The sequence below is a fragment of the Chelonoidis abingdonii genome, chromosome 16 (genome assembly GCF_003597395.2).
Source record: "Chelonoidis abingdonii isolate Lonesome George chromosome 16, CheloAbing_2.0, whole genome shotgun sequence".
NCBI lineage: Eukaryota > Metazoa > Chordata > Testudines > Testudinidae > Chelonoidis > Chelonoidis abingdonii.
The window spans coordinates 13,748,962-13,761,229 of NC_133784.1; the positions used below are offsets into that span (position 1 = coordinate 13,748,962).

Consider the following 12,268-nt stretch of genomic DNA (forward strand, 5'->3'; position numbering starts at 1 on the left):
AATGGAGAACTATGACCATGTGATAAACAAATCCATATATGGAAAGGTTAACTCAGATTGGTTAGAGGGTCATGTTATGTAAGTTGTTATGTAACTTGCTATGTAAGTGCCATGTGCTATAAAATAGCAAGGGGAGGGGCTCCTTGCTGGAGGGATTCTGCCTGATTTTTGTACCAGGGGCTCTCCTTTTGTACATATTGAATAAAGCCTTGCTGAATTGAATCGAATCAAATTGAATCACATCGAATCAAAGTCCCTTGATTCTGCCCAGCATCACACTCATCGGGAACCACAAAATCCCAACAACTGTATTTGTGGCCTTTTAGCCTGAAGATCAGCTAGGCCTCAGATAACAGGCCATCACTGAATGCCAGAGATTTCCATGCCCTCCCTTTCCAGAGCCTTCTCCACTTTGCACCTATGTATTACAGAAGCCCTGTAGTGAGGCAGTGTGGCTCCCTGCCGCCCCAGAGCAGGACAAGTCCATCCGCAGGCCGGAGTGGGTGGAGCTAGGGAGCACTAAGCTCACCCCTCAGAGGGTCAGGCAGTGACCTGGAAGTATAAAGGCCAACCCTCAGAGCTCACTAGAGGTTATTAGACACTCAGACTGGACAACATAGTTGGTTAGCTAGCACCCTGGGATGCAAGTCAGGAGATCTGGATTCTAATCCTGGCTCTCCTGTGTCACCTAGCATACTTTAGCTCTGTTTTGCGGGCCAAGGTCTGTCTCTTAATCTCTGTGTGTGTGTGTGTGTGTGTGTACAGCACCTTGCACAACGGGACCCTGAGCTTGGTTTGGGGCCCAAGATGCTCTTGCCATACAAATCATAATATACTTGGGGGTACGAGCCTGGGGTGCCAGCAGTTTGGGGGCCTGTTGTGCCCAGAAACACTGGAGGGTCGATGTAGAAAGGCCCAACTGCTGAGATCGCAGGCAGAGCAGGAGAAAATGAGATGAGGGATCCTTTGACTGAGGCAGCGAGTTTTTTTTCGTCCAGGCCGGTGGCTGACTTGTTTCAGGGACAGGCAAGAGTGGGGGAAGGGAGAGGAGGGTCCCCACTGTCAAGCTTGCAGCAGCTACAATGATGCAGGGCTCCTGAGCTCCCTTTCCCTAGGATATTTGCCCTTGGGATGAGGAGGGAGGTCCCTGGTGTTGGCAGGGATGAGAGGCCCACGCAGTTGGAAACCCTGGATTCGCTGTTGTGGCTCTGATCACTGTTTGTTGATCAAACCCCTCACCACCAACGCACTTGGGACCCAGTTGGTGCTGACAGCGGAGCAGAGGCTCTGTCTGCCTGGGCATACGGGTGTCAAGGGCAGGAAGTAGCCTGCCTTGGAATCAGTTGTTCACTGAACTTTATGGGCGATAGGATCTCTGCCAAGTGATGGGAGGACTGCCCAGCTGGAGCACCCTATGATCTGTGGGCTCCAAGCACCGGCCTGCGGTGTGTACTCGGGTTCACAGGGGAGGAGTTTCCTGTCCCAAGGGGGTTATTAAAGTTAATGGAATTATTTGCAAGGCACTGCAAGTGAATGAGGCCTCTTCCCGCCTTCCTGCTTGAGATCATCACCAGGAACATCTTTTTGATAGGCCTTGTCATAGGGTGAGCTGGCCCTCTTAGGGAGGGGGCTTAGCCCCCTCTCTCACTGTGACCCATTAGTTGTCTCCCAGGTAATGGGGTGGGGGCAGGGATCAGGTAAGAGCCAGCAGGTCAGCTGGTCCTCAGATGAAAGTAGCCAACCATGCAGGGAGCAAGCAGGCTCCTGCAGGAGGCCCCTGCTCTGGGGAACAGACCTAGCTTAGTTGTCTGTCTGATGCTAGACTATTGCAATTTTGAGAAATAAACCATCCATGCATAACAGGACTGAAATTCTGCTGTCATTGGGAGCTTTATTTGCTGCCCTCGCTGGTGATCTGCTTCCAGCCCTTAATGGCATTGTAATGAATGGATTGGGACCACAATTCTCAAAATAACTATAGCCATATGCAGTCCCCTGGAAGGGGCCAGACTTTTGAAAGAGCATCTAACAGCTCCCCTGGAGGTCAGCGGGAGCTGCTTGCCATTGGTGACTCCTGATAATAGAACCACGTGATCTCTGAGCTGCCAAAGCACAGACATACATGTGGAGCATGGGTGTGGCTTTTAGTTACCTGATTCAAGCTCATTTTTATCTTTATTCTGTTTACACTGCATTTAATTCAATCTCCACTGCAATGGGCTTTACCGTTCCAATTCCTTCTGGCTGCTGTGGGGCAAGTGCACTGATACGGCCACAGACAATTTTCTAACTAAACCCTTTGTGTCTTCTTAGACATCACCAGGCCAGATCGGACAGTTAGTTCATCCACTCCATTATTTCTTCTCTTATAGCAGCCAACACCTGATGTTTCACAGGACTGTAAATCAGTCTCCTCAAGCACCTACTCACTTATGCAATGCTGGAGTGGGGAGGAAATATCTCCTGATCCAGGAGGTGATTAGCTTTTGCCCTGAAGCATGAGGATTGGATAACACTGGTGTTACAGTAGAACATTACAAAGGGATCTGTCAGCTTAAGCCTGTTGGCATCCAAATGTCCCTGTTTGCCTTTAAGTTTTAGTAAAGCTGAATTAATCGAAGGTAAAGTTTTCAGAAATGTTTGTCCTGTCATCATCAGACTTTCTAACCCCATGAAAAAGCATTTCACATGTCTGGGTAATGCAAGTTGGAAAAAGATAAGTAGTTAACCCTTATACAACTTTGCTATAACATCTAGTAAAATGACATTAAATAAGATAAAACACAGTTGGGGCTAACTTTTCCCTCCAGGCTCCAGTCCAGAGCCAGTGTGGGTTTATGAACTCAGAATGGGGATCCTAACGCTGCACCCACACTTATCTGTGTGGCACAAATGCTTGCACTTTAATATCTGCCTGAATTGCAGGGAAATCAGTCAGCTGTCTAAAGGCTAACATTTGCACCCAACAGTTCATTTATGCAGGTACAAGCTGGCACTCAACAGAGGGTGCTTTCAAATTGAGGATTATGCTGTGAGGACAATGGTGGGGGGGAAAAGTTACTAGAAATCTACATTATACATTACATTATAGCACCTGTTCACTGTGGTTATAAGAGCTCCAGTGTATGATAACGGAGGAAAAACTTCATTGGGTGCAGGTAATGCTGAGAGTATATATCAGTAACTGAAGGCACAAAATCCTCCCAAGAAGAAAGTATATATATTTATATAATCGTCAGTGAACAGGGAAAATAACCCAAAATTGAGAGTTGAGCTTCAGCTGTCAACATTTTTTGTCTGGGAATATCCTTCGTTTTTAAAAACATTTGAACTAGTTCTGACTGCTCTGGAGGGATGGCCCTGTAGGGGTGACTCAGGAAATCTGTGCTGAATTCACAGCTTTGTCATAGACTCCCTGGGAGGCATCTTGCAAATCATGTGAACTTTCTGAGCCTCTTTCACTGCATAGACAAGGGAATTAGTAATACTTTCTTTGTCTATTGTGACTGTAAACTCCTTGGGGCAGGGGCTGTCTTATTATATGCAGGTCCCTGTGTTTTTTACTTTCAGTGGCATTCAGTATTGATGTTACATCTTTCATCCAAAGACCTCAGCATGCTTTTCAGAGGCGGGTTATCCCTCTTATTACACAATTGATGCACTGAGATGCTGTGGTGACTTTTGCCATAGAAAGATGGGGAGGCAGAACAAGCTGAGGCAGAGAAAGGTAGAGGCCTCCATATTAAAATGTGCTTCTTAATTTTGGGCTGGTCAATGTGAGACACCTGGCACCTGATCTTTCTTAGAGGCTCTGAGTCCCTGCAGCGGCTTTAAGAGTCAGATGGAGCCTGAGGCATCTTAGGATGAGACACCCCAAAATGGGCACTTTTAATAACGATACTGACCTGCTTCGTAAGGTGCTTTGGAGACCTGCCAGTGCAAAGTGCTAGACCAGAGCCGGGCGTTATTATTATTGTTGTCCTATTTTGAAAGTGTGGGCCCAAGTGGCTGGCTGAAGGTCACAGAGTCAGTGGCAGAGTTGGGGAAGGATCCAAGGTCTCTTGTCTCCCAGCCCCCTGCTGTAACTGTTAAAGGTTGTTACATGGAGAAGGGAGAAAAATTGTTCTCCTTAACCTCTGAGGATAGAACAAGAAACAATGGGTTTAAATTGCAACAAGGGTGGTTTAGATTGGATGTTAGGAAGAACTTCCTAACTATCAGGGTGGTTAAGCACAGGAATAAATTGCTTAGGGAGGTTGTGGAATCTTCATCAGTGGAGATTTTTAAGAGCAAGTTAGACCACCACCTGTCAGGGATGGTCTAGATCAGGGGTGGGCAAACTACGGCCTGCAGGATGGATCCGGGCCACGAGCCATTTTAAGCCAGCCCGCGAGCCGCACCACATGGCTCGGTCCCACTCCAACTGGGGCGCTGGGTCAGGGCCGCACCACTTGGCTTGGCCCTACTCCACCGGGGGCTCAGGGTCAGGGCTGCACTATGTGACTCCCAGAAGCCGCGACAGGGCCCCGCTCCAGCTCCGACACGCTCCAATGGGAGCTGCAGGGACGGTGCCTGCAGATGGAGCAGCGTGCAGAGCTGTCTGGCCATGCCTCCATGTAGAAGCCAGAGAAGGGACATGCCACGGCTTCGAGGAGCCACTTGAGGTAAGCGCCGCTCGGAGCCTGCACCCCCTGAGCCTCTCCCCATGTTCCAATCCCCTGCCCCAGCCCTGATCCCCCTCCCACTCTCCAAACCCCTCAATCCAAGCCTGGAGCACCCTCCTGCACCCCAAACCTCTCATCACCAGTCCCACCCCAGAGCCCGTACCCCCAGCCGGAACCTGCACCCCTTCCTGCACCCATATCCCAGCCCTGATCCCCCTCCTGCCCTCCAAATCCCTCTATCCCAGCCCAGAACACCTTCCTACACCCCAAACTCCTCATCCTCAGCCCCACTCCAGAGCCCGCACCCCTTCTTGCAGCCCAACCCCAATTTTGTGAGCATTCATGGTCCACCATACAATTTCTATTCCCCAATGTGGCCCTTGGGCCAAAAAGTTTCCCCACCCCTGGTCTAGGTAGTACTTAGTCCTGCCATGAGTGCAGGAGACTGGACTAGATGAGCTCTCAATCCGATCATACAATTCTATGATTTCTGGGGCTTCCAAGCTGAATGCCAAGGAGGTTCCATTGAATCTTAGTCAAAGCCATTTCAGTTTCCTTTAGAAATCTAGATGCTTACAGCCAGACTCTGCCCTCAGATACGGGCATGCAACTCCTGCTGAAGTTGAGGGCAGAATTTGGCTCATAACATGGGAAGAGAACCAGAGATCTCCCATGCCCAGTACACGCAGGCACACTTCAGACACAGAAGCACAGTCAGTGTGCAGGGCAGGGGACCTCTGGGATTTCATTTGGTTTTGGACAGACTGTTCCAGGAGCCAGTGACCTGTTTGGCGGAAGAAGCTGTTCTGTACTGATGCTATGTATATGGCCCTGTTACCATAGCATCTGAGCATCTGACAGTCCTTAATGCATTTTCTTTCATAACACCCTAGGAAGCAGGGCACTGCTATTAACCCCTTTGTACAGAGGGGGGACTGAAGCCCAGAGAGACTGCGACCTGCCCAAGCTCACACAGGATGCCTGTGGCAAAACCAGGAGTACAGCTCAGGTCCCAGGCTAGCACCCTAACCACTGGGCCATCCTTCCTCTCTAAGGAGTCACTGTATGCTGTTCTTGGTTACACTTGGTACAGCACAGCAGTCACTCTGCCATTGGAGGCTCTTTCCTACATCAGCAGGGAGATGGGGTGGTGGCTGATCTTCCTGGTCATTTTTAGAGGTGATTTTAAATGTAATCCTTTCTCTGCATCGGAGGCCTGTCCAGTTGGGCTAATGCCAATCAGGCACCTGGTTTAGAGACAGACAAGAAATCACCCAAAGATGTTGGATCATTTGCCAGCCAGAGATTCCCTTGGCTCATGTGACCTGTACGCGGTGCAATGGTAGAAGGGTTTTAAGCAATATTTGCTGAGGACATGCCGCATGGCTGTCTCCTGCCCCCATTGTTCCAAACTCATGCCCACACAACCTTTATGTCCATGGATTCTTATCTATTGACTTGGTCCATCCTGGACACGGTTTGGGGGACTCTGTTGTGTTTCAGAATGATCAAAGGGCCTCTCTGACTCTCCCCTCATCCAGTGAGAAGCAGTCTGTCTCCATCACTCACTCCTCAGAGCTCAGAGGCTCTTGTTGTGCAGGCATTGCTGTTGCGCTCCACTTCCCACATTTGGTGCTGTAATGCCCTTCCTAGGCTGAAGCACCCAGGTGGGCTGTAAGGGCTATACCCAGCTGCAGCATTACTCTCAGGAGGGTATTAATTTCCTCCCTGCAATACAGGGACCACCCCCCCCATGGAGATGGCGTGAGAGTCCCAGAAGGGTCTCAGTACAGGGCATGTCTGTACTGCAGGCAGGCCTCTTCGCACAGGCCTCTTCACACAAACCTCAACATGTGTTGGATGGTGGCTGACAGCAAGGGGACAAGAGCTGGGGTAGAAGGATGGGCTAGTGGTTCACTAGACAGTCTCAGGAGATCTGAGTTCCAGGCTCAGCCACAGGCTCTATGTGCATGTGGCTTTATCTACCTTGTGTCTCAGTTTCTTCTCTGTAAATCAGGGACAATACATCCCTGCCTTCCAGGGGAGCTGTGCTGAATTGATAAATCCAGTGGATGGTTGTGGAGGGGCCTACATACTGCTGTCATGAGGGTAGATAAATGGAAGCAGTGTTAGATTAGCACCTGAGTGGGTCTGGTTGCTCAGGCACTACTCCACACATGCCCTGTGGGGATCAGACTCCTGGGGTTTTAGAAGGCAGGGCTGGAATGGAAAGGGGCAGCTGTTCACGCTACCCAACCCTTCCTAGCTAGTGAACATTCAAGCAGGTATCTGCAACCACGTTAATGCGGCTTGCTTGGACAGGCTTAAGTCAGACTCTGGGCCTCCAGCCCCACCACTGTGGAGACCTCCATCTCTAGGTGCAGACAGAAAGGTGCTTCCTTTTATTGCAGCAGAGAAACCGAGCGTCCCCAAAGCTGAGCCAAGAAAAGTCACCCTTGGGCCATTGTAGCAGGAGCCAGGCTAGCTGAGACCTGCCAGGGGAGGAGGGAGGCAGATTAGCTGGGTAAAGCCATAACCAGCCTGTTGATGTGCCAGCCCATAAGTAACCAACAGCATAACCTGTGAAAGAAGGAAAGAACAGTAAGAACTCTCTGGCTGAGGGTTTGAAGGCTTGGCATTTCCAGGTCTAGCTACCAGTGCTTGCTGCCTCCTGTGCTGAATTATCACACAGTGTTTGGAGTGCTCACCATGGCCCTTCTGACCCCCAGGGTCTGTGAGTAAATCTGTTAGTTAGCATCAGCCAGCCTGAGTATCAGCAACCTGCCAGAGGGGCTTCCAGGAAAAGGTTGTTGCTGTGCGAAGATGCCTGGATGCCCTGTACTGAGACGCTTCTGGGACGCTCACAACGTAATTCAATAAGGTGTTTGCCAGAAGCTGGGAATGGGCGACAGGGGATGGATCACTTGATAACCTGTCTGGGGCACCTGACATTGGCCACTGGCAGGACAGGATACTGGGCTAGATGGACCTTTGGTCTGACCCAGTATGGCCGTTCTTATGTTCTTATATGTTCTTAAGGTCTGTCCATGTCTGTCACAATTATACCTTAAGGACATCAGATACATTGCAGCTAGTTACAAATGTACCCAGAAAGGAACCTCAGAGCAGTCACAGGTCACAAGAGAAGCTATGCACATATCTTTTTGGTACTTTGCACTGCATGCACTTCGCTCTGTAGCAGAGCCTGGAGTCCCCATCGACATCCTCCAGATCGGTGCAAGAGCCTTCTCCCCTGCAGTGCCTGCCATCTGGAACAGCCATCCTGCATTTCCCCACCACCTCCATTTAATCTGAAAGCATCCCTTTGCCCATGCCTCTGAATTTCTCTCACCTTCTCTCGCTTTATTTGCATTTGATCTCTGTAAAGCATGGTGTGACAAAGTGGAAATTTTCCCTTATGTTGTATGTGAGCCTATGTGAGTCTTACTGTTTTGCATGATGCTGTGTTTTCCTCAGTTTCCATGTGTATTGCACCAATATCTAACTGGTGGGAATAAGGGTGTGTGACTTTTGCGGGGGTTGCTCCAGCTGCCTGCACGGATTTTATGGCTGCCCCTTTGTAACCTGAGACCCAGGAGGGGGATGCGACCAGGTGACTCTTGATCCAGGAAGCGAGACAGAGGCCACAGGAGGAGCAACAGGCAGGGCAGGGCAGGGGCCAGGCAGCTGGAAGTGAGTGAGTCTCAGCTGGCTTGAGGTGCAGGGGGAGGATCAGAGCCCTGGCTCTGGGCTCCCTTCCCCGCCAAGATGGACTTAGCTGAAAGTCACTGATTTCTGTGCTAACAAGTTCTGTCCTACGCTGTGTTCCTGTCGACTAATAAACCTTCTGTTTTACTGGCTGGCTGAGAGTCACATCTGACTGCAGAGTTGGGGTGCAGGGCCTTCTGGCTTCCCAGGAGCCCCATCTGGGCAGACTCATTGCGTGAAGTGCATGGTGTGGAAGGGGATGCTGAATGCTCTGAGGTCAGACCCAGGAAGGTCAAAACCGTGTTAGCTTCTTACCCTGGAGACAGTATGCTCAGAGAGAAGAGGCTCCCCCAGAGTCCTCATTGGCTTCGTATGGAGTAGTTCCAGAGCATCACCCCAGTGACTCCGTGACACATAGTGACAAAGGGGCTGCTTAGGAAATGTTTTATGCAAAATAACTACTTGATTCTGAAAATATTCACTACTAGCTGTACCGCGAGTAGTCCCATTGGTTAAACAGTAATAAGGATATTGTTAGTATCTTCAGGATCAGTTTGTATTCTTTTATATTTAGTCTGTGTATTAATTTTGGAAAGAAGCCATTTACAAGGATATAGCCAAGCCCAAGTGTTCAAAACTCCTGTGTCTCACCGCCCTGCAAACATGAAGTTGGCTTAAAAATCAAGAATAACAAGTAAGTGCTGGGTTTGTTCTCTTTGCCTTGAAGAGGTCACATTTTCAAGCTTTTCACAAGGCCAGAGACTTTGTTGAAAAAACCCAAAGCCAAGATTCTCTCCTGTACACCTGACTCAGGAGCTAGAGGTCTGAGAAAGGCACTAATAGTGTGAGATGATAAAACCCTGAGAGTGACAAACACTGATCCAAAAGGGCAGAGGAAAGTCAGCTGAGTCAAAATGGCTGGTGCAGACACAGGAGGCTATGGGCAATCCCTGCCCTATGCAGCGCAATGGGAGGTGGAGGAGGGAGCAGCAATACCTCTGCTAGCAGATAATCAATAACCAGGATCTCTGAGAAGCTCCCATGGCCCCAACATGCCTAACAAAACCATACTGTTATTAGCCCAGGCCAAGATGCTCTGATGAGAACCCACGCAGGGAATAACGCAGGCAGAGGAAGCTCCTATATCTCAGCTCATCAATGATTCAAATGCATTAAATATTTACACTTGCAATTGCAACTGATTTGAGTCATTTATGGGAGAACTGGCAGAGCCCCGCTGCAAGGGGCGTCTCGGGATGATTCGGTTTCATTGTTCACAGATGTCCCCGCCGGCTGGCTGGGAAGTCCGGGCTGCTCCTTTACTGTGGGTGTTCGCTGGGTGCAGAGCAATTCACAAACTGCTGTGCGGATGCCCACACCATGCGCTGTGCTCGGGCTTGGGGTGTTTGCAGGCTGCCTGCCGCCCTGGGTCCCACACCACTGGGCCACCGTGTCTCTCTCTGGCCCAAGGGCTACTCCCGGCGGATCGATGCTTAACTAGGCCCGGGGCCAGCGCTGAGACTGGCTCTCTAGCGCAGTGCGGAGAGAGGCAGGGCGGGCACCCCGGGGAAGTGGGGGGCTCGCTGCCCGGCTGGAGCGGCACCAGGGCAGGACCGAGCCCGCACTAGGGAGGGCTCCGCACTAGCTCGGCGCAGCGCAGGGAGCTCGCGGCGAGGAGACACCCCCACCCCGCTCCAGGTGCAGCGTATCTGCCCCCTGCCGCGAGAAGGGTTAACCCGCAACCCGCCCTGCCAGGTCATGCACAGAAGGGGAGGGAGCAGCCGCCCTGGGCTCTGATTGGCGGAGCTCGGATCAGACAAGGAGCTGGGCTGCGGATTGGTCGCGGCGCGGTCAGGCGCTGTAGGCTGTTGCAGAGGGCGCAGGTCGCGTGCGCGCTGAGCGAGGCGGTGAATGACCGGCAGTAACCTCTGCTTCTCCGGGGCACAGAGGGGCCGCGTGCCAGCCAATGCACTGCTGGCCCCGCCGGCCCTCGCTGCTCTGCCTGGCGCCGTGCTCGCCTTGTGGGCGCGGTGCTGGAGGAGGAGGGGAGCTTGCCAAAGCCATCTCCTCTTGGGGAGGGGCGCCAGGCGCTGCTGTGGGGGGGATATACAGGCCTGGGTCCGCCTGCTCGTGGTTTGGAGGTGCACAGCGTGCTGGCGTTTGTAGGGGAGCCTGGTGAAACCTGCCCACCACTGCGAACTGCCCAATAGTTGCGGGGAGGGGACGCTAGACCCTATGTCACCACTAAAGCCTGTGGCTGAGATTCCCAAAAGGGATGAGAGGAATCAGGCACCCAAATACCATTAACCACGAATAGGGTTTGGTTCCCTAGTTCCCTAAGCCCGTTTAAAACAATCCAGTCTTTGCCTCTTTGTGCAGAAACTGCTGCCACACACTCCTATCTCCAAAAATGGATCCACCCCAGATACCTACAACTCCTGCCGCACTGGGTGGCTGGGGCTGGACTGCCTCCTCTAAGTGAAATCAATGCAAGATCCATATGGAGGCAGCACAGGGAGCCACAAGCACCTGTACTGATGGGTGCATGGGATCAGTGGTGGGGCCCCACTGCTGGGAGAGGAGAGTATCGGCCATTAGGGCTATCCTGGCCTGGTCACAGTATTAGTCATTCCCCTTCTTGTGCTCAATGGTCTCTTAGTGCATTAGTCTGTGGCTTCAGCCCCCTTCCTAGGGGACAGGTGCACACATTGCAATGAGCACCAGCCAAAGCACATGCCATGGGCTGTGGAGAACGACCTGCCCTGTTACCTGCTGGAGGAAATCCCTGTTGGGCAGGCACATCCCAGGCTGCCAGTTCTGCTGACAGGTGCTTTCCCTCTGGAATCCAGCACCTTCTGGTGCTCATGCTGTTGTGATGTGCCTCTGACTCCATCCATTCTCTGGATGCATGCCGCAAGCCTTCTCATTTGTCCCCTGTGCTGGTCCATTTTGGTTCCTCCCCTTTCCTGTGGGGGCAGCCAATCTCATATCTGGGTGGACCCCACTGGAGATAAGACTAGGCCAGCATAGGGTGACCAGATGTCCCAATTTTATAGGGACAGTCTCAATTTTGGGGTCTTTTTCTTATATAGGCTCCTATTACCCTCCCACCCCTGTCCCGATTTTTCACACTTGCTGTCTGGTCCCCCTAGGCCAGCACTGTCCACTGCTGGGTCCCTTCTTGTTGTTCCTCTGACCCCAGTCCTGGCCTTGCACTGTCAATTTGGCCCCAGTAATCAGCTTACTCTGGCTGCTTCATGGCAGTTCCCCTCTCCTGAGGAGGTGGCTATTGGCACTTCTGTGGTGGGACCCCCCTGTCTTGCACCAAACCCCCCTGCCTTCCATAATCCATCACCATAAAAGTGGCATATGCAACTCATCTACTCAGCCCAGATTTATGGGGAGGAGGCTGGATTGTGCCCTCACTGTGATGTGCTCGTTGTATGGCACCAGGGTAGGGTGACACACTAAAAATTCCTCCAGCCCCAGTGAAATCTGTGCAGTTACTGTGGTGTGTCCTATACTTGCTCCATTAGGTAGAGTCTAAGTTGAAGACTGAATTTCCACTGTGGATTCCTTGGCAGTTCCCTTGCATTTTGTCCAGTACTAGTGTACATAGCAAACCCATTAACCTGACTGCTTGGCTTACACTGTTGCTGGTTTTCACAGGCTGTGCCCTGCCGGAAGGACATCAGGTGAGAACCTTTAACAAGCATGGGCGTGTGTGCTAGCAACTTCTTTCAAATGTTGTTGTGTTCTGCAGCTTAAATATTCCTTTCCCTGGTGGGAGGAAATGGGGGGAGATTTCAGCGTTACAGTGGACTGCTAGGCACACAGGAATTGGGGACCCTAAATCCCATTTGTGCCTTTGAAAATCTCCCCCTCTGGCAATATTT

The 12,268-nt window shown here is 51.4% G+C and overlaps 1 protein-coding gene across 1 annotated transcript in view; it reads right to left on the reverse strand.

The window, feature by feature from the left end:
- The window catches only part of WNT8B (Wnt family member 8B), a 73,097-nt gene extending 61,777 nt beyond the window's left edge, over nucleotides 1-11,320 (reverse strand). The window contains exon 1 of the mRNA XM_075072911.1: nucleotides 11,142-11,320. Coding sequence (XP_074929012.1) covers nucleotides 11,142-11,320 — 179 coding nt within the window. The remainder of the gene's footprint in view (nucleotides 1-11,141) is intronic.
- Between the last annotated feature and the right edge of the window lie 948 nt (nucleotides 11,321-12,268).